Genomic DNA, 22,197 nt, shown 5'->3' on the forward strand with positions numbered 1-22,197 from the left:
ACTCCCTCAGGAAAGAAAGTCCAGTTGAGAGAGGACAGCAAGAACATTTTAAAAGGCAAGAAAACAATCCATGTAACATAAAGTCTCATCTTCACCGCCTTTGCTTCCCATCCTCCAAATTGGCACAGATTCTGTTTGACTAAAGCGGTGTTCGTAAACAAAGTGATGCAAAGGTTAAAAAAAAAAAGGCTGCCGCTTCAGCTCGGAAGAAAAGAAAACCATTTGAAAATAAGTCTGTAAAATCTCCACTAAGGGGAGATGCCAGTTCAGAGTTGAATCCATTTGTGTTTGTAAAAGTGTGCGCTCATGTTTCCTGTAATGCTGCAGCACACAGGGTGTGTTCATGTCCAGTCCATCGGTTCGAAGTCGACGCTGAAAGAGTAGCTGTTTATGGGCAGCGGTCAGACCACTTGAGGCTCATTGTGGGAGTATAAAAGCACGGCCGATTGTGTGACGGATCCATCTTATGGCCGATGAAACCTGCAGGGAGAAAGGGAGTCACTTTATTGAAATGTTAGGGTGGGTTTTCACCATACTATGACTTTCATCAACAACAAAAATACTCTGGACTCGGATTTTTACATAGTGTACTATGACTTTAAAAATACCATGAGTGTATTTGACATATAAAATAACATTTTGAATGACTTCTATGACTTAAATGATCTTACATCACACTTTACTATGACTTTGTTTGACAGTATACTTTTTTTTATTAAGTGTATGATGATTCATTATAGCTGTAGCAGTCTTATTATTGCCCTTTTAAAAGTATTACTCCACCATATTAAAATGCCAAAGAAAGTCATTGGTTAGTATGTCATTAACACATACTACAGTATGCCATACAAGTCATAGTATGTAGAAAACAGTCGTACTAAAGTGGTGTAATTTGTTTTACCTGGTAAAATGGCGGCTCGACTCATGCACCTCCATCTCTGTGCTCTTAAACTCATTCAACTCCTTCCTGATGGCGGCCTGAACAACACACAGAATACAGTACACGTACAAACTACTAAAATCCAGAGTTCGGGAAGCATTGTTTGGATTTGTTGTCGCGTGTTCGCTCACCTTATCGGCGGCTGTGAGCCGAGTCCATGGCTTGTCTGCTCTCCTGTCGTAGTCCTGAGCCTCCGCGACCTCCACATAGTCACTGAAGCGAATGAGGATCTTGGCCTCCCTCAGTTCCTCCACTGTGGGCCTCTGGCTGAGCTACAGGGCGCAAGAAAGGAGACGCGTCACCGACAGCAGCTCAGAGCCTGCAGCGTGGACGCTGAGGAGCAGGCGCCTTTGCAGACAGGACGGCTGACGGTACAGTGTTGTGTTTGGGACAGGAAAGTAGCTGCTTCATTTCTCTTGGCTGGGAAACCACATTTTTCTGTGTGCAATGTAAATATAATGTTTTGAAATCAATACAATCAGAACCTCTGCCGAGAATGAAAACAGACAACTAAGCTGAGCATTACTGTAGCCTACTACTACTACTGTACTGTAGTCCTACTGTACTACCTATTACTGTAGTCTTTCAATGTTAATAAATCTCTTTTAAAATTGGATTTATACATCAAGAACTTGTTCCTTGGTTCGTCCTCTTTTCCCGTCAAATTCCATTCATATATCTGTGAAGTAGTTTTTAAAAGAGCGTAACATGAAGGGTGCGGTAGATTTTGTTAAAAAAAAAAATATTTATCTATACGTTAATCTAAAAAGAGATTCTCCACTGATCAGATGATGCTTTTAAACGGCTGCATGCTGAAGGCTGGCAGTTCAGTCACCACTGCAACAATGTACATCATGGACCCAACATCTCAACATGAAACCCGATGTGAACACTGACTTACCTTTTTGGACAAATGTTTTTTGATCTCGCTCTTCTCCTTCTGCTCCTCCTGATCGTTTCGAGCTGGAAGGAAGGAGAAAGAGCCCGATCAAACACGTGGGATTATTAATACACATTGGGTTTTTTCTCTTACCGTATGTAAGTTACTGACGTTTGAGTATGTTCCTCTGCTCCAGCTCCTCTGCTGATGGCCGTTGACTCAATCGCCTAAAAAAAAAAAAACATTTGTTTCAGGAATTACTTTTAGGATTTTTTCTTTTTTGCGTGTCTACTTGCAGATTATTCCAATGTTACCCCTGTGGACAGACTGGGCAGTGAACTGTTGCTTGTGCAGTTGATGTTATTATTCTTTCAGAGGCTGTATTTTGAGAGTTTATGGGCATCAACAATTCATACAGTTGGTCGGATGTTTGATAGTAAGGGAGGAAAGAAAAGATGCCAATACTGGAGGGAGAAGAGAAGCCGGATCATGTTTTCAGATATACAGTACGTGTTTTGTGTTGCAAAATGGCACCAATGTGCCCATTTCTCATTAACAATTTGTAAAACATCATTCGAACAGTTTTAAAACCCACATATATCATAGCTGAGTGTCTGTAGAAGCTGTGTGTGTGTGTGTGTGTGTGTGTGTGTTACTCCAGAGACTCACCTGGTCAGTTTGGTCGCCGTTTGTTGGCGAGACTCAGATTTCTCTCGGTCCGACTGCATTGGCAGGATGTTCTTGTCCTCCAGGTCCCTCTTCGTAGGACGGTTGTTCAGCTTGATGGCCAGAGAGTCCTTTCGTAAAATCTTCATCGCCAGTGTGCCTAGAGTGTACAAGCAGCACAATGGATGTTGCATTAATAATACTCACTTCACAAGCTGTTTGGACGGAGCTTTTATTAAAAAAGAAAATTCCACTACGAACATCATTTTATTGTTATTATTTCAAGGTTCCCCCCAAAGGCTGCGAGGCAGAGAAGTATCTCCGTCTTTTGATCCATTTAGAGATAATGATCCAACGGTTTGCACATCCTTGTGAGTGTTTGTTTTCCCTGAAGCTTAATATTCATCATAAACTTGTCATATGACTAACAATAGCGAAGGGACATTTGAACTCATCTGGTAATTATCCACTGGTGAAAACTGTTTTGTACTAATGAACTTAAAAGATGGAGGAAATCATACATGATACATGACACTTGGGAGCCATTTCTGGTTTTAGTATTGTTCAAAATTCAGTGTGACGATGAGCAGAGGAATAAGATCTATAAGAAAAAAACTACACAGAGAGAGAGAGAGAGAAAAAACGGCTACTTGTAAACAATGTATCATCATCGTCTTCCTCATCGTCGTCTTCCTCCTCTTCATCATCCTCTTCCTCCTCTTCTTCCTCTTCCTCCTCCTCTTCTTCCTCTTCCTCAGGCAGATCCTCGTAGTCCGCCTCATTGGGGAGGTTCTCTTTGTCGTCGTCACACTCGATCATCATCGCGGGAACCGTGTGCATCATGGAGCTGCAGGTTGGTGGGAAAGGGCAGAGGTCAGACGCGTACGCTCAAGGTCGCGTGAAGCTGTGAAACAACAGCGGCTGTAGGAGAGTGCGAATATGGGTGAAAAGCCTCCGGTTTTCTGAAGAATAAGTGTTTGCTCATATGTCATTGGACTCAAACTTACAAAACAAACCACGATAATAACAGCCGGGTCACTCAGTGCGGCTCCCTTTCTCCTCCAGAAATGCTATCCCACTATATTGTCCATCCCTGTTCCCCTACAGTCAAGATAACAGATAATATAGCAAAATGTGTTGTATTTTTTTTAAATTTTTTTTTACCAGATCTCTGTAGTAGAGTCTCCATAATTTAAAACAAACAAGTCAAGAAAATACAAGTATAAGTAAAAAAAACTAACAATATGGGATTTGAGCCACACCTCTCAAACCTCTGCATAGTCAGAGCGAGGGTCTTGTTAAGCTCCTCTATGATCCGGCTGGGGGTGTGGAGGGGCAGCACCCCGTACTGCAGGGAGTGCCCGCCCATCGGGGCGTGGCTGGGAGGGGGGCACTTCTGGAAGGCGAGCGAAGAGGGCTCAATGCTCCCTGCAGGGATGGAGACCATGAGCTTCTTTGGAGGTAGAGAAGGAGACAACTTTGCAGACATACACGGCAACTTCACTGGGACACCGTCTGCATGGAGCGAGGGGGGGAGGGGAGAAAAGATTAGATGTGTGTCCACAAACATTTACAAGCGTGCACAAAGGCATATTTACCTGCGATGTGATTAGGTAGCCTGTTGAAGGGCTTGGGCGGCGGCACAGGAGGTTGTTTGTGTAGCGTAGGCGGCCGGGAGAGCGTTGATTCAGCGCAATTGGACGGATACGCAGAGGACTTCTTCACGGGCTTTTGGCCGTGGTCCTCTTTTGCCATCTCAAACTCCAGAGGGCCTGTGGATCAGAAACACGCATAAAACAAACAGTCAGAAGCTGCAAAAGGCGAGCGGCGAAGGCAGCGATGGTGGCTCTGCTCTGCCGCCTACCTACAGCTGCAGCGGCTCCTTCCATCAGCTCCGTACCTTCAGACTCTGACAGGCTGGAGCCGAGCGCCGGAGAACGCCCGTTCTCCATCTTCACCTCCTGGAGTACCGCCGAGGAAGAGCCGTCTGCACACACAGAGGGAAGAAGGGACAACAGGAGGAAGGAAGTCAAAAACAGGGAAATTACATTTTTGAGGCAGTGTTGAAGCCTCGGCTCCACGAGACATTTACATTTTTGTTTTACCCTTAATAAATATACAACATTTTATCCATAACATTTCACACTAAATAACATGCAGATCAAGTTAAGTTGCCACGTTATTCCAAAAATGACATGAGATGGAGAAAAACAAGCAAATAATCCATCCATCTATTGAGAGCACTTTTTACTTAACAAAAAGGGGGGAAAAACATAATTGTCAAGAACATTTTTTTGTATTTAATCATCAAATTTTTGAATGAACATTGTCCCACTTTGTATGAATCACCTTTCTCATAAACCTCCTTCAGCACTCCTTTCTTGATGAGCTCCTCTCTGCTCTGGCGAGTGGACATTTTCCTCTCCAACACTGAGGGAGAAAAGACATGAAGTTCAATAAAAAACACATATAGAAAGACCACTTGTTGCTGCTTAGGAATCAGATGTGACTGAACCTCTGAGCGACGCAAAGGTTTCACCACCAGTGAGTTCCACAGAGCAGCAAATTAGCTAAATAAGCAAATATAAATTGAATTATGCGCTCATAATAAGATGCAACACTCAAGAGACTATTTGTGTCACACAGATGTGAAACATTCTCTGGCTTTAGAAGTATAGGTGATGTTTTATATCAAAATGATTGCTTTATAATCAAAACAATAATGGTAGGGGCAGAAAAAGAAATACAAAAAAAGTTGTTTATTTACTTATTATAACTCCTTTTGCATCATTTCTACCGTTACTTCTTTGGTTGTGAAACATACACAGATACCTCAAAAGACAACTAATAATTAATAATAATGTTTAAAGCGAGTAAATCAAATGTAAACTGTAGAAATCGACTACTATAAGCTTACTATTTGCTTGATTTTTTCTAGAATATAGATTCTTCCTTTTCTGAGAGGATCATTTACTTAAGTAAAAGTAGTATTTTCACAGTGAGTAATACTCTGTAACAATTAAAAAATGTTGATTTCTTAGTTTTTAGTTTCTCTGTAAAGGCATTCAATGTTTTTTTTCAATTGTGCTACTTCAATAAATTGTGGCGGTCTTACTGGACTCACTAATTGGACTTTCCTCTTTTTTAACAGAGAGCATTTCACTACGTTAATTTGAGCAAATCTTACAATGGGATGCTCATATACGACATCCATCTATCTTGGCATCACTAACTTGTTAAAACCAGACCAGGCTCAGCAGTTGGTCTGTAATGGTCCATTCCTGCTGGCCAAAGCCTCCTGGTGCTTCACCAGCCTTACATAAGCATAACCATAACCACAGATCCTATATATCAGCTGCAGCCCCGATATCACCCAGAGATCATGCAGAGCCATTCATCAATGCCGCTGTTGCTAGGTGCCGCAGGGAGACATGCATCTCCCCCTCCCTGTAGCTGGTGAGTACAGGGAGAGGAAGCTGAGGGATGATGTGACGCCGTGTTTCGCTTCTCACCGGCAGAGGTCTGCTTGAACTTTTCGCTCTTCTTCTTCCTCCATTTCCAGGGTTTGAACAGACGTCCCAGGGTGGCAAATTTGCTCCGCCGCCGAATGGGAGGCGTGTGTGTGCCGGGAACCAAGGAATCGGAGCGCATCGCCGTCAACCTCTCCACTTCCTCGGCTGGAAAACAAGAACGAGAACAAAAAGGTCATCAACGGGCAGGTTCAGTGGGATTATTAGCTGATGAAATTAATTGGAGGAAATACAACAAATGGCAACAATGACTCCTCATTTGTCCCATGAAACCAATCGAATCACACCTACCAAACACCCTTAAATGGCGAGGTATTTTTTTTTTTTAGCAGTTCTACATCATTTTAAATTTCTAAAGGTTAGTGATCGTTAAATAATAAAATGTTGTAAACATACTTTGATTCAAAAGAGAGACAGGTTTGCTTCTAAACTCCTAAGACAGGAATAAAGTAAATATCCAGCTCACTAAAGCACACTCACTGACTCAACAGGGAGTTCTTTGAAAGAAGTTTTTCCATTTGATTTTCCATATTTTTCCATTACACACAGCATCCTGCTGTACAAGAATGACTCTACGGAGGACATGAGGCCTGACCCAGAGGCCATGAATATAAAAAAAATGGGCAGTAGTAGATGTGAACACACATAAGCACCAGCGGACAGCGATGCACACATCCGCAGACAGATACATATACTCCGAAATAATATACTATAGATTCATTTTACTGAGAAACATACACTTTATTAATCCCCTTGGGGAAATTCTATCCTCAGCATAATGTCCGTGAAGAGCAACCTTGCACACATACAGGAATATATTTAATCAAATTTGATGCATTGAATTCATTCATGTTATTCAGACTATGGAGACCGATAACAAAAGAGTAGTAGTTTCAGCTGGTTCAGTCTCACCAAGCATGGGAACTCCGTATCGAGCGTCTTTTGAACGGAGAAATCCAGATACTTCATCATGAACATTACTTTGTCCTTCTGAAACAAATTAAGTCAAAAAGAAGAGTGCTTTGTTAAAAAGTCACAGAGTAGCACAGCTGACTCCTGGCTGACAACAAAAACTGGCAATTTAATGAAGTCTGTTAATCCATCTGACAAATGGAGCTTAAAGTAGTAGTTCAGGGAGGAAGACTCTCTTTACACGCCTGGTCATTCATAAATATCTGACTCTAATTTCCCCCGTGATTAGTCCATCAACTGACTGGGGGTCGTCCACTTTAAATCAACCAGATGCTGCTCCGTGTCCTAAAGCCAATCGTATCGTTGCTGTCAAACTTTTAAATAGCTTCTCCACTCCGCTGCTGTCAGCTGTCATTTCAGCGCAAAACAAGATGTGACCCTTCTCCTCCACAGGCTCCTCCAGCCAGCATTCAGTCCTGCTCATCATTCATCATTGGAGTGCAGCAACTTCATTCTCCACCACCACCATGTGTCTGGACTCCTAGGGGCTTCTGCCTGATCATCAGAACTCGGCATCACTGCCCCCTGATTATCTCAGGATAGAGTCCAATTGCCAAAGACTTTGCACTATTCAAATGTTATGCATATGTAATACATGTATAGTTAAAGTCTAGATGAGTCTATTCTGCTTGAACCAGACAAATGGGACTGAAGCATGACTTCCTGCATGAATCTTAATACTTATTTTGCTACAGACTAAATGTGGATAAACAACTGTCAAGTACTAAAAGCTGGTGCTGGATGTTAAAATCCTGACCACTAATATAAGCTGAGCAGTATGTCAGTGCTAAAGGGAGACAGATAAATCCAATCAGTGTGAACAGGTAGACAGGTGCAGACAGGAGATGTCAGCTCTGAGGGTCTTGGCACAAACAAGATGGACGTCAGCTTAACTCTGTCAGCAGCCACCAGTAAAAAAAAAAAAAGGAGCACTCCAGGGACTCAGACTCGCCCTGCAGGGCGACGTTCTCTCACTGAGACCCCGACCAGCTCAACGACAATCTCAGGACATAAAAAACACGGTCTTGTGATTGGGAATTATATCAATTAAATCGACGTGTCATCTGTTAACTGCAGTGTTTATCGGTCGACTAAGACATTCTGTGGTCTTGAGTGTGACGATACTAGCGCCAAAACAAATACTCAATTCATTAATTAGCTAAAGAAAACATGTATATTCAACGAATTTATCAAGCAAAAATGCCAGAAATTCAGGTTTGGAGGTTCTCAGGTGGGACATTTTGCTTCATTTTATATTATATCTATTTGAAAATCTTTAGGTATTTCAGGCAAAGCAAGCCATTTGAAGACGTCCCCTTTGGCTTTGGGAACTGGCCAGTTTCACAGAACTCAATTCATGGACTAAATACTACTAGCAACAACAATTAGTTGCAGACACAATTAAGGTCTTGGTCGAAGAAGACCTTTAAAAATTGACCGCTTGCGTTTTTAGTTTTTTTTAAAATAGGAAACAAGTTTATCTCTGGGTCTGGACTCAAAAGTGCATTTTAAAAGCAATCTCCTTCACAACACTATTGATCTGCAGACCGACAATAATAGCTGAGAGATTTTCAAATTATATTAAGAAGGTGATTGAATGGACACATCCTACAACCAGCTTGTTAGGGCAGACTAGACTAATGCTGCAACAATAAGTCTATTAATTGATTTTTTAATTTTTTTTCTCCCTTTGCTGGAAAACTAATTGGCAGCAATATTGATAAACACATGTTTTTCATTTTACAAGAAAAAAAATCCCCCACATCAGCCTTTCAATTGTGAATATCTACTTTTTATATATTAGTAAAGTGAACATATTCGTTCTTGGGGAGTATTGTACATTCACAAATAAATGACACACACTATAAAGATAACTCGGAAATCATTCTCAACATTGACTTCATCTCAATAACGTCACAAACCGAGTTAAAAATAGTTTTTAAGGAAATACAAACTGTTTCTTAGTAGGTTTGCAAGCATCACCCTTCTATCTCTGTTTCGAAAAAATAAGTGGTGTGGGTTGAATGGATCATGTGACTGAGGCAAATTTGGAATTTTGGACTATATAAAATAAATTGCATTGAACTTGAGCACTGACCAAGGCTGGAAAGACCATATACACCTTTATATTCGCAAAGAGAAGGAAATAAGAATAAATAATTAAAAAGGTTTTGCTACCGGCTTATTTTCTTTAGCATTGATATTAATTCATTTTGGTGTGATAACAATTCAGTGGAGCTAGTGTTGCACTCGGGAGCAGCTGCTTCTGTTAAACTTTAATAAGTTAATAAATCACAAATCCTTATCTCCACAGTGATGTAGTGCAAAAGCACATCATTCAAATTATTTGCGAGGCTATATCTATCTATCTATACACATATAGTATATTTGCAAATGATGCTAACTTTATTTTAACAAAGTCCACAACCTCACACACTGGATTTGTGTTATTCCACTATGCACTATGACACAGTTTAGCTCTTACAGATTCTCTCTCTCTCTCTCATAAAGACAAACGCAAGTCAAATTTCCGATATCTTTAAAAAAATAAAGGAAGCGACAGAAGTCATACAGTTTGTGTTCTGAGGCCAACAAAGGGTCACATGTTGTGACCAATCTCCACCAGCAGGTGGAGCTCACTCACACATAATGAGAAACTGAATTTGCCTGTGTCTCAAAACTGTGACAGACTTGGCTCCGATGTGCAGACCATGTACCCGATCTCCTTAAAGTAACAACAGTGAACTTGAGGGCTTACAGAGACTTGTGTGTTTGAGGGAATTTTATTTAATCATTTCACTCAAGTGTGATGTTGATGTTCTTTTACGTAACACTAAGATCAAAAGAGTAAGCTGCATTTTCCTCGCTGCAGACGATGAGTCACAGAGGCTATCAAATTCAATCCAAGTACAAGCTTTTGTATCACCACAAGATGAAAGGGGAGCCGCTTAGCGAACACGCCTTCTGTCTGGAACAAGCCCTTCTCCTTAAAATAACTATCAGGCTCGAGTTGTTCTCTCGCTTACAGGCGGCGTGCTGGAGGAAGCGTTCAGATCCTCAAATTAACTAAAAGTACAAACGCTACTGTAAAAATCTCCTATTACTTCCATCCATACTGAGCCTCATATAGGGACAAGACACAAGCCCCTAAACAGCTTCACCTGTGGCCAATTAGGCCTTATTAACAGCACCTGTTCCCTGAGATGCCCCTCCTCTCCCCTCTGCAGCTGAGCCTAACCACGCCCCCAGCCACCACAGCCACATTCTTAAACTCTTTACATGATCTTAAAAGCAAGATGATTTGCTTTGTCCAATCAGTAACACAAACCCACACATGAAAAATGTATGTTAGTTTAATTTATCACAAAACATCTTATTTTTCAAGCTCCTCGTATACTTTCATGTACGAGCTTTGTGCCAAGGATTCTTAATTTGTAATGCAAATAGCTACTTATGCTATCAGTTAAACGTAGTGAAGTTAAAAGGTATAACTTTTTCCTTACATAGACGCACAACCGCTCCGTCAAGAAAAGAGTTGAAACGCAAAACGATGCGAGAGGAAACGAGGAACAAGTAAGAAGGACAATATTTGCTCTTTATATCAGGTATCACATGTTCTCTACTCTATTGTCATCTTGTGATGAGACTCGTCTGTGTCATATCAGCTGCTCCTTGTTGTTGCTTTCTCTAATGAGGAGAGGGGAATGAGACTAGAATACTGGTGGTGTAGGGCTCATCAGTAAATCCATATCTCACTCTCTGAGACGAAGACCTGTGGGTGAGGGAGTGAGATATAGATTTAAAGGTATGACTCACATTTCACACAGAAGTGGCCCAGAAACGCATTGATGGCTCTCCACTCAACTCACAAGAAGTATTTTGATATTTGACAAAAAAAACAAACACATTTTGCCAATAACATGCAAGCATGTCTACTTTTACTTAAATAGTCATTTCATTCGGTACAGATATCCATGGAGCACTGAGGATGAATCCTAAAGAGTTTGGAGATCTTGTGACTTTTCCTCTAGCAGGTCAACACTTGACCTTGTCCAGTACTTTATATTCATGACCCAATCTCAACTCTTTCCCATCAGCTTCAGCTGAGCTTAACGTTAACACCATCTCGTATGAATTTGAAGGACAGGCCGAGATATCCTTGATGGAATACTCAGCGGTCAGAACAAAAAAAAGAAAAAAAACAGCTTTCAAAGCCTCAAAGGACATCACACAATTGTTCTCACAGGCAGAGAAGTGCTCCTTAATCTGCAAAGGCTGACTTTACTGTCAAAATACCTTCAGTGCAGTCCTTAAGACGGGTATATGGACTGCATTCAAATAGCGCCTTCATCCAGATATCCTTGTAAAGCTTTTCCTCTTATTCACACACACACACACACACACACACACACACACACACACACACACACGCACACACACGGTGGTTGAACTACAACCATCAGGATTTGGGGTTTAGTGTCTTCAGTGTCATTTTGACATGTGGACAGGAGGAGCCGGGCCCTAACGGCAACTCAGAACTATAGTGGGCTTATTTACTTTTAAGCACATAAGTGTTACTGCATGTAAGTATATAAGTATCAAACAATATGATTCATTTAAATGCTGGAGCTGCACTCACTCAGGTAAAGTCCCACTTGTATCCTGAGAAAATCAATACACCAGTATTCCCAACCACAGCCTTAATTGAAATAAAATTCTCACAGTAAAGTCTAATTAGTTGGAAGATATTTTACTTTGTAATATTGTAATCATGCTTTTTCTCATTTTCTTCCACCCTCTGTCATGTTAACCTGAATACAAATCCTCATAACAACAAGAAACAAAAGTGTCATTTAGTTTCATTCCTCAGAAAGGCATCCTGTTTCCTGCTCACATGACCGGAGGCTCGGTGGGGGCGCAAAGGTTTAACAGGTTACAGCTCAATGTGTTGCTGACGGTAATGGACTCCACGTGTCTGACAAGGCCGCGCACTTTCACATACACTGCCTGGCCCAAAAAAAAGTCGGCACCAAAAAAAAAGGTCACACACACACTAATATTTCGTGGGACCGCCTTTAGCTTTGATTACGACACACATTCGCTGTGGCATTATTTTGATAAGCTTCTGCAATGTCACAAGATTTATTTCCATCCAGTGTTGCATTCATTTCTCACCAAGATCTTGTATTGATGGTGGTAGAGTCTGACTGCTGCGCAAAGTCTCCTCCAGCACATCCCAAAGATTCTCAATTGGATTAAGGTCTGGACTCCATGTGTGAAAATGATGTCTCATGCTCCTTGAACTACTCTTTCACAATTTGAGCCCGATGAATCCTAGTATTGTCATCTTGGAATATGCCCGTGCCATCAGGGAGAACAAATCCATTAATGTAATAACCTGGTCGTTGCTGAACCTCGACTTGAGCAACTGCAGCAACCCCAGATCATAGCAATGCCCCCACAGGCTTGTACAGTAGGCACTAGTAGTTAAATCCAGGTGGCAATTTTTTTTTTTTGGGCCAGGCAGTGTATGACTCTGAATCATACCACCTCACTCTTATGCATGCGCATGCATGCACACACGAGACCACAGGTGTGCCTGTCACATCCTCTGCCTGTGGTGTGCACAGCTGTCAGATTATTTTTCGATCGGCGAGACACTGAGCTCTTCACATCTGTCTCACCGTAAACCATTCTGTCCACCAGCGTCTATATTCCGGTCCCAGCGATCTGAGCATGTCTCTCTCGCGAACCGTCCACTGCTTGGCGGCTCAGATGTGTTGGCTCATCAGCACACAGTTAAGCCTGGAGGGTTTCTCATCGCTGTGCCTTTGTACTGGCACGGAGAAGCCTGGACTGAATCAATCTTACTTTGACCTGCCTGAACAGTGAGCCACAAATCTCTGTGGTGCCAAGTCAAGTCTGCCTGACAACTCCAACGAGCTTCCGGACGTCTCCGGAGCTCGTTAACCAACTGCCCTCCTATCAGAAGGATGTACAAACAGATCACAGAGACTTTCATACAGCACATGCACAGCGGGGCTCAGGATGGCTATATGTGTCCAATTAATCAAACAATCAAATTGTACAATAAATCACGTTCAAAAGAACAACCCCATGTTGATAAAATCCACCAGAGAAATATGGTCAAAAATAAAAGAAACACTGACATAAACATCAGGCAAATAAACAGTAATAGATAGGTACAAGTTGAAAAATCTGTTCAGATGGATTCAAACACAGTAGAATGTAAGTATGTTATGAGTCTAGAAGAGAGTCAATGGAGGCTCATATCCGATAGTGGCCAATATACGACAGTGGGTCTGCAACAGCTCATCCCTGAGCTTAAGTTCCGATCATGGTACAGCCAGAAGCCCCAAGTCAACCGACCTAAGGGACCCACGGGTAGAATAAAGGGTTCCCCTGCACAGACCCTTTCTATGTGGGTGCCGGTCCTCTCACTGCTGTTGTTGTTTTTACTGCCTTTTAAATGTTTAGTCTGAGCACTAAAAAGGGATTATGCTCCGAGCAGCTGCAACGTCTCAGAAGTCTAATCTGTGTCCTAAACCTCTTTGTTTTTGCTGTTTTCGGTTTTTGTTTTTACTTTTTATACCTTTTGCTGTGTAGGTTGCACTTAATGTGCCTCGTTTTATATGTTGTCTTTTGATGCTTTTAGTGGACTCTTTCCCCTTTTCCTCTTCTCTTAAAACACCAGTTAATTGTGTTTTGAGTAGAGTTTGCAATGTGAAGTGAATTCAAAGAAAAGGAACTAATGTGGTCTCAACAGCTCCGCGCTAAGTACCAAATGAAAATACCACGATCAATAGCAGCACTACAGCTGATGCCCTGACTGATGTTAGCCCACTATTCACAGGTCAAACTTACTTTTAAAGAGTGCCTTTAAGCTTAAACGCTGCTGACTTCAACAGACACTTAGTTGTTAATGCACTGCTGCTCCACTCCGAGAGGAAACACATCACTCATGCTGTTCTGGTCTTTAATGGGTATAAGTTCACCAAAATGACACTGTTCCTGTATGTGCAGAGGTTTTGAGACAATTTCATTGAATCTAGCTCACATTTCCACTATTAAAAGGTGCTCAATATGGTATTTAGAGCATATCTATTGCCTCCATATGGCTCTCAACATGGGGCCAGATGACGGTACAAAACACAGAGAGGGAGAGCGACTTCAGGCAGACTTTACACGATATCTTTACATAGCAAGGTGTTTGAAAAAAATTGAATGTCAAAACTGTTACAGATTACTTTCATTCTGATCCACTGATTCTTTACAAATTGTAAAACCTCCTGAGACAAAACTGTGACTCGTGCCTTTCCCAAAGCGAAGTCCCAGTTAATCCATGGACTTCACAGTTTTTATTGAAACGACTTCCTACCAAAGAAGTAATGTGAAAAAAGTCACCGCAGTGAATCTTTGTGGAAACAGAATTCTCAAGCAAATTCTCCAACCATCCTCCTCATGACCAGAGGTTAAACTTCATGACCATGACCGTCTTCATGATTGATGTCATACTGGACGACCTTCTCTTTTCTCTATTTCCGATGACTATCCATTATCAATCACCTCCTCATCCCATCAGGCAAACATATGAATCATCCCACCAGGCCTTCGACGATGCTGCTGCTAATTTAGGCCTTGAACTGAAACGAAAGTCCTGACAGAGATTTAGCAAAGTTAATGTGCTGCTCTGAGACACGTGAGGTGGAAACCTGCTATTTAGGGTCTAAAACAGACTCCCATTTCGCTTCCATTTAATCTTTATTACTCTGCTGCTTTTACCTCTATTTATTTTCCCACCACTTCATCTGTCCACAACAATATCTCTGATCAAGATGCTGGCTGGCTTTAGTGCCGCGGAGGAAACGCCTTGTCAAAACTGAGGATCTGGGCATTCCTGAGTGACAGAAGTTAACCGTTTTTGATTCAAGTGGATGGAAGAGGCTGAACATGGCGTGTAATGTAGATGATCATCTGGCAGCAGGGACACTGCCCAGTTCCTTACTTCACAGTATTGCTCTACAGGGGACAAACAGGAAGTCAAATGGGGAAAACAGAAGTTTCTCCCTCTGGCTTCCAGTAAATAAACAGACATGATTATCATCATGATCACTCTGGATGACAGTGAGGCCTATAATCATTGATTAAGTGGATGAATTTATTGACATCTATATTCCATTTTTGTCAGCAGTTTGCAGATGTAGATGACAATAATTCATATAATTAATGTATCCATTAACATGTCCTTGGCTCCAGAATATTGATGGATGGGTTAACCAATTATTAATTATGTTTTGTTAATTTAAGTAGTTGCTATAATAAACACTAGTCGACACGCACTGTGAACCAGTGAGCTTTCGAGATAGCATCCGTGCATGCTACAGGTTTTATGGTGCTGACCGACTCTGAGACTGTGGCATCTTAAATACTCAAGAACACACATGTGGTCAAAAAATAAAATACAACTTATTAGTCTAATTTCAATGTGAAAATCTCCCAAACTTTTTTTGCAGGGTTTTCTTATGACGAACTGATCTAATGTGTCTGGTTTGGTTTCCTTTTCTATCTCTCTCCATCTAAAACAGTGTCAACATAGTAGCAAACACACAGGAACAGTTTCAAATAAGGTGTGATGGGAGGCAGAAGGACGTCTACGAGTTCAAAGGGGACACAAAGTTCAATGTTTTCTCTTCTTCTTGCTCTCTCTCTCTCCCTCTCCCTCTCCCTCTCCCTCTCTCTCTCTCTCTCTCTCTCTCTCTCTCTCTCTCTCTCTCTCTCTCTCTCTCAATACTATTCACTGTTCAAAAGCCCCAGTTCCCCCTCTCCTCTATGTGCTGAATTAATACAAAGTGACAGAACAGCAGAGCCTGTAGGAGCTGTGTGTGTGTGCGTGTGTGCGTGTGTGTGTGTGCGTGCGTGTGCGTGTGTCTCCCTGTAAATGTGAAACTTGGCATATCACTGGGATATGAGTCACCCCTTTCTTCTCTCTCTGTCTGTCTCCTGTATGGAGCTCAGCTGTTTTGATAGGTAGCCTTCACCAATACAGACAGCTTACTTAAGAAAATAAATAAATAAACCTCAGACACTGTAACACCAGTGATGTGTCTGCTGTCTCTGTCTGCATTTTGTGGTTTGGTTCTTGTGTATTTTCCCTTTGCTTGAGGAAAACTCCTGCAGCTACCCCACAGATGAAGTGCCCAGGGATGAACCACAAAGGAGCGGTGAGGAGGGCGTGGGAAGGGGGGGGGGGGGGCAGGCTTAAACTACCACAGGGGGGGCACACACATCAAAGAGATGCTCGCAGACTGGCCGCAAAACAAAGACAACACAACACAGGAGGCAACCAATAAAGGATTAAGAGCCAGAAATGACATTACAGAATGCACAATTACACAAGACCTACATTTGAGAGGATAAAGACTTTGTAAAAATACTTATCTTAAAGAAATGGATTGGTTTGCATTTGTTTTGTACAGAATCTTTTTTTAAAGAATCTCTTGGAAGATGATGGAGGGTAAACTCACGATAAGAAAGCCTTTTCAAGGGTTACATTATTGACATTATTGATGCTATGCCGTCACTTTTTTTTATATATCTTCATTGTTTAAATAGTAGAAGTGAGTTTAAATAAATTATACAGAAAACAATAAAATGTCATAATAAAACATCACTATCTTTGTAAACAGCGAATAGATGAGCTACCCCCCCCCCCCCCCCCCCCAGCTCCCACAGTGAGACCCATAATGCAATGCACCCAGAAGACATTCTGCTGTATCTCAACTGGAAATATGTCCTCTGTTGGTATGCGACTGGTGTTACTCAACACTGTTGCCCTCTCTGACATGTGGGTGATGAATGCAATAGATCCAGACATGATGTTTAAAGGCTGTCAAAACGCATTCAGGAAAAGAAAAATCCCTGAGACAGTGACCCATTTCTATTCAAAATACTAACGCTGTGAAGAACAAAGTTAAGGCAAAAGTAATGGCAGCCCAAAAGATGTGCTTGCGTCACACAAGCTTAATGCTGATGATTTATAAACCACAATTACAGCCATTGATTACACGTTAACTATTTTCTAAGGGTGCCTTATGAAGCGGTTCAAACATTTAATATACTCAAAAGGGTAAACACATCTCAAAGCGCTTGAACTATTTCGGTTTTTTTTCCCACAATGCAATTCACAAATAACCATGTGGAGCTGCAGAACACATTAGACCAAATAACAAAAGGTGGTAAGACACTTCTGGGAACACTTTAACTGTGTGGGCCCCCATTTTTTTTCTTGTGCACACGCATGTGGTCGTGCACGTGCATGTGTGTGTGTGTGATGTGACATGCGGTCAAGCCAACGGTTCCACATGTGTCCACTGAATGACAGATGGCTGTAAAATGGCAAGAAACACAGCAATGTAGTAGGGAGGAAGAAGAAGAAGAAGAAGAAGAAGAAGAAGAAGAAGAAGAAGAAGAAGAAGAAGAAGAAGAAGACTGCTGACTAATTAACATAGATGTTAACTATAATGGACAGAAGAGCAATAGAAAGCATCCTGACTGCAACCAATACAAACTGGCATGTGCACTTTCCCGCCACAGCCGGTCCACCCTGCTGCTGTCTGGAAAGAGATACAGGAGTATCAGCTGGCGAACCACCAGACTTCTGTCCTCTGGCTGTGAGACTCTTTAATTCATACCCCTTCCTCCATAAGTAATGCTGTTCTGGTGTTTTTTTTTCTCTATGTAGAAAATTGGGACTACAATCTAAATCGTATGTACAGTGCCAAATACAAATAAAATGGTCACGTCAGCATTTCTTACATTTTTTGAGGAAGGAAATGTATTCAACACATTAACTTAGACCTTAAGGGGCAGATGTCGTGCATTTACACACTATTGCTCAAGTAACACTGAATGTGAACAGAAACTTTGTGTACAATAAAACCTGATTGATTTCATGGCCAGTCTGTAAGCAGATACTTTGTATCCTTTCCTGTTAGCACTAAACGGTAAAGTATCCTGACTTCTTTCATAAACGCTGTAAATCCAGTGCACTATTAACATATATTACATAATATATTCAACTACTATGAAGTGTCAGGTTTGGAAACAACTGAAGAGGAGAGGGAGAGGGAAAGTAGCAACAACCAAATAAATAATAAACCAGGAAAAACACCAAACAAGTTACACTGAAAATATCTGCATCAATAAAGGAAACAGCCCAATGCCCAGACCAAACACCATCCACGCTTACGGTGACATCATACCAGCTCAGAGACCTTCCCACTATCTTGATTGTCAACTTAAGTCTGTGTCAGACTCCTTCCTTGGCTCAGGTTCTCTCTCTCGGCACAATGGTTAGCTTGTCTGAGCTGAATGGATGAACCTGCGTGCCAGTGGAGGAAGAGTGAGGGGTTTTGTACGTTTGGTGGGAGGCAGCGAGGCAGGAAGTACTCCTCTGCATTTAAAGCTCTCACGCGTCCTCCCAGTATCCCTTTTATAGTCTGTGTGCCCAGGTAGCTCAACCATTCTGCTGCTCAAAGCCCGGCTAATGTGTGGAGATAGCAGTGTTGATGTATGTGCATGAGAGCAAGACAAAGGAGTATCATTTAGATAGTGGGAGGCGGTGTGTGTGTGGGTGCCTGTGTGTGTGAGCATCGTTCCCACCATATTATACATGGACGACAGCCAACTCTGTTACTTTTTTACTGTGCCAGTCTTTATGGTGTAATTCATAAGCCTCCATCCTGCCACCCTGACCTCCTTCTCAGACTTTTCCTGCTCCTCCTCTCATTTCAGAGCTCTCTGTCTCAGTCGCTCATTCAGGTCTTTATGGGAGCATTCTGTGTTTGAAAGAGAGCGTGGTAATGCTGCCTCTTGGTCTTTGAGAGAAGGACTATAAGCTCAAACTGAGCTGACCTGGATTTACATTGCTGGAGCAGAGCGGTGGCTCAAAGCAACGTAGCGCAGAAGGAATGCCAGGCTTTGAAATAGATCTGGTCTCATGAATTGGCAGATTTATTTCTTTATTCCTCCATCATTGAATGGAAGGTACAGTCTTACAATCACTACACCAATTAATATTGTATTCTAATATGTAATCAAATAACTGCAGAAAGGTGTCGCTTGGAGTGACAAAACTACAGCACATTTTCATCCAACTCTGAGCTCTTTAGAGTTGTTTTTTAGCTCATTATTTTTGTTTTACAGACCTCAGCCTTGTTTTTAGCAGTTGTACCTGTTTTTAGCATATAGCCTCCCACAAACTTGCTACACACTACCTGCCCAGCTGCTTAGAGACCAGAGTGTCCAAATGTTATTATCCATCAGCTGTCTGTCCTCAACGTCAACCATCCTCAGAATTTAAAGACCCACTGGAAAAAAATCCCAAGACCCCAAATGGCTTGGGTAAAGGAATGTCCAATCCCTTACCTGGGAACTACATGCCACGGCCTGATGATGAATTAGAAAGTTAACATTTTTTTGTTGACCTATTCTGCAACCCCTCCAACTTCTAAATTAGTTTTTGTGCTAATAATTAACATTTTACTGAGAAAAATGTTCAAACTATCCAGTTCAAATTAAGTGATTAAACAAGTAGACAAATAATATATTTGGGATAATGAAAGTAGTAGTTTAACTACAAAGCCACTTCAGGGGAACTGTGAAGACTACATTGGGATTCAACTTCCTATTAGATTCAGCAGACTTCAAGATCTGCAAATACATTCATGTGTTATATATGTATTCTCCCCAAAATGTTTCTAATACTGATATATTAGGTCAATGAAGGCCAATAGTTCAACAAGAGCAAGCAGTGATGATTCTGCTCTAATAGCACAGACATGAACTGCAATGAAATCAGTGAGTACAGCAAGCCCTTTGGTGATAAACTCTTGTTTACCACATTCAATACTCATATCCATTCAGCCTCCCTCTCTCTCTCTCTCACACACACACACACGGATATTTGTCACATGAATTGTGACACACATCAAAGAAAAGAGTGGGCTGGATTGAAGCAAAATAACAGCAGTTAAACACACAAACATGGGAAGCAAGCAAGTGGGTGGGCAGAAGGATGAAAAATGTATGAGATTAGACCAAGACATTTTTGGGGGGAGGCAGAAAAGAGAACATGAATGCTTTATTAAGAAGGTGTGAAGAAAAATATCCCCCTGTAGCTGGCAGTGCCTGCTGGATTCCAGATGATGCCACACCAGCGTCATGCAGCTGCAGTCTGCCTGCTCTGTTTTCTCAGCTAATAGCCACAAGCAGCAAACCCCCACCTCCTTCAAATTCAAGCCATGCCTGGTGGAAAGCCTGACACAAAGCTCCAAAAAAAGAATAGTGTTACTCATATCGGCTCGGCTCGGCTAATCTCGCTAAGAGGAGGTGCTGTGGTTAACGGGAAACAAAATGGAGAGGAAGACTGTTAAGGGCCAGAGAGGGCAGCTGAGAGAGATTATGAGAAGGTGGGTCAGAGCATCATGAGTCATGAAGGTCTAAGCAGGCTAAAGAAAGGGGGGAGGAGTGGGTAATTCCTGATCTCATTAAGATTTATGTAAGGCTGCTTTTTTTCTCCTTCTTTTAACCGTACATTTCTTACCTTGTGCTAGAACTAGAGTATGAAATAACACACAGATATACATGTTGTTTTACTCACCAGCCTTTGCATTAGAATAACAGTGTTGTGCTAAAGCAGCATAGAGCCTTTAACTACTGACCACGGTATTAAAGGCTGCACGTTGAAGAACGCAGTGGTGAAATAAAGACAAAGGGGAATTTTCTACAGTTGTCTATTGCAAGATATGCTCGGGTCTAGCCTAGACTGCCAGGCACACCATGTGACTGGGATGTTTCACATCGGAAAATATTCTGGGGGAGGGTCGAACACAATAAAAGAAAACAAAAAAGAAAGCCCTCTCATATATGTTTTGTGGATGATCACCAATAGAGGAATGCCGATTTCCATGCAAATCCCCCGGACTCTGATCGCCTATATTCTGCTCGGTGGCATTTCAGCACCGAGGGGGAGTGGACAGCTCCGCACTGATGCGATGTTAAAGCAGCGCCCCTCGGGGATGAGGGGGGGATGTTCATAGCGGAACGAGCTCATTTCAAAATTAAAAAAAAAAAGACACAACAATTACAGAGTTGAAGCTGTAAATTCACACCACGGTGTCGATGATCCAGGCTTCGTGACCGCGGGCTATAGTGACCATGACAACAAAGGAAACACTAACTTATCTCCCCTGTTTTGTTGCGCGCACACAACCGGGAGGAAGCCGGAGCATCCGTTCCTCACCCTCTCCTCCAAACGCAACACAACAACTGCATTTAAAATGACTCGCCGGAGGCGGCCAAGTTCGCGTGAGCGTTTTCACTGCAGCCGACCATCAAGGCGGAGTCTGGTCAGAGCGACAGCAATCAATCGCCCTATTGGCATAATTAAGCTCCCCGTACCTCGCCGTGCCCTGCAGACCGTGCATCACATGCATATAAAGGCCAGTCTTTGATGTGGGGAATGCATCTCCTGCTCCTCTCCCCCTGATGCGCGTGAGTCACTGTGTAGTGACCATGCACCCAGGTGCAGCGGAGCACCATGGGTACCGTCAGAGCTGCACAATGAAAGCCCAAAGTCATGCTGATGCGTGGGAACTGCTAACTAAAACGATGGGGCGATTTCTCTCGCAGCCCCCTGCGGAGGCTGCTAACACACCCAGACACGCACGCAGTGGTAGCATCCGTCTCACTGGCTGCCATACCTGTCTCCAGGTGCAGAGAGATCCTCGCCTCGTTGATGTAAGGCGTGTCGCTCTTGGACCGGACCCTCCGGATCGGCCTGCGGTCTACCTCCTCCTGCGGGGCCGCCGCCATGTTCGGCCAAGCCGGGCAGCGTCCACTGGCGACCGGCGGGACTGCGAGGGATTCGGCGCCGCAGCAGCCACTCGTGCACCGGCCCGGGCAGACGGTGTAGGGGAGGGGGGCGGGCTATTGTAATGGTGATGGAGGAGAGAGAGAGAGAGAGAGAGAGAGAGAGAGAGAGAGAGAGAGAGAGAGAGAGAGAGAGAGAGAGAGAGAGAGAGAGAGAGAACACGGTGGTCAATGAAAAGCATTACTTCACACCAGTCACCATTTACACTCTCCTGCTGTTTTAGGAGAGCATTGGCACAATTAGCCAATAGTTTTTA

General features: G+C 42.5%; 1 protein-coding gene across 4 annotated transcripts; it reads right to left on the reverse strand.

Annotated features, from left to right (window-relative positions):
- Nucleotides 1-183: 183 nt before the first annotated feature.
- phactr1 (phosphatase and actin regulator 1) lies at nucleotides 184-21,975 on the reverse strand. Of its 4 annotated transcripts, none has more exons than XM_068589918.1 (13): nucleotides 21,772-21,975; nucleotides 5,999-6,163; nucleotides 4,836-4,916; nucleotides 4,387-4,473; nucleotides 4,085-4,258; nucleotides 3,749-4,001; nucleotides 3,137-3,333; nucleotides 2,490-2,646; nucleotides 1,992-2,047; nucleotides 1,842-1,903; nucleotides 1,072-1,212; nucleotides 902-978; nucleotides 184-480 (listed from the first exon to the last, which is right to left on the reverse strand). In XM_068589918.1, exons 1-13 carry the CDS (start codon nucleotides 21,881-21,883, stop codon nucleotides 465-467), a joined length of 1,578 nt encoding a protein of 525 aa, XP_068446019.1. In that variant the 5' UTR covers nucleotides 21,884-21,975; the 3' UTR covers nucleotides 184-464. The 4 variants fall into 4 exon arrangements, 3 of the variants coding, with proteins under 3 accessions (XP_068446019.1, XP_068446020.1, XP_068446018.1); XM_068589919.1 differs by having other exon boundaries at nucleotides 3,749-3,914; nucleotides 4,351-4,473; XM_068589917.1 differs by having other exon boundaries at nucleotides 4,351-4,473.
- Between the last annotated feature and the right edge of the window lie 222 nt (nucleotides 21,976-22,197).

The sequence above is a fragment of the Clinocottus analis genome, unplaced genomic scaffold (assembly GCF_023055335.1).
Source record: "Clinocottus analis isolate CAN_PGR_092001 unplaced genomic scaffold, fCliAna1.0.p SCAF_23, whole genome shotgun sequence".
Classification (NCBI taxonomy): Eukaryota; Metazoa; Chordata; class Actinopteri; order Perciformes; family Cottidae; genus Clinocottus; species Clinocottus analis.

Bases quoted from the DNA above. Each gene is read 5' to 3' on its own strand.
- phactr1 (XM_068589917.1), bottom strand. From the start codon at position 21,883: ATGGCGGCGGCCCCGCAGGAGGAGGTAGACCGCAGGCCGATCCGGAGG. The intron at 4,474-4,835 runs GTGATTCATACA...CTGTGTGTGCAG, and splicing joins GAAGGAGGTTTATGAGAAAG to ACGGCTCTTCCTCGGCGGTA. The intron at 1,904-1,991 runs GTCAGTAACTTA...CCTTCCTTCCAG, and splicing joins GCAGAGGAACATACTCAAAC to CTCGAAACGATCAGGAGGAG.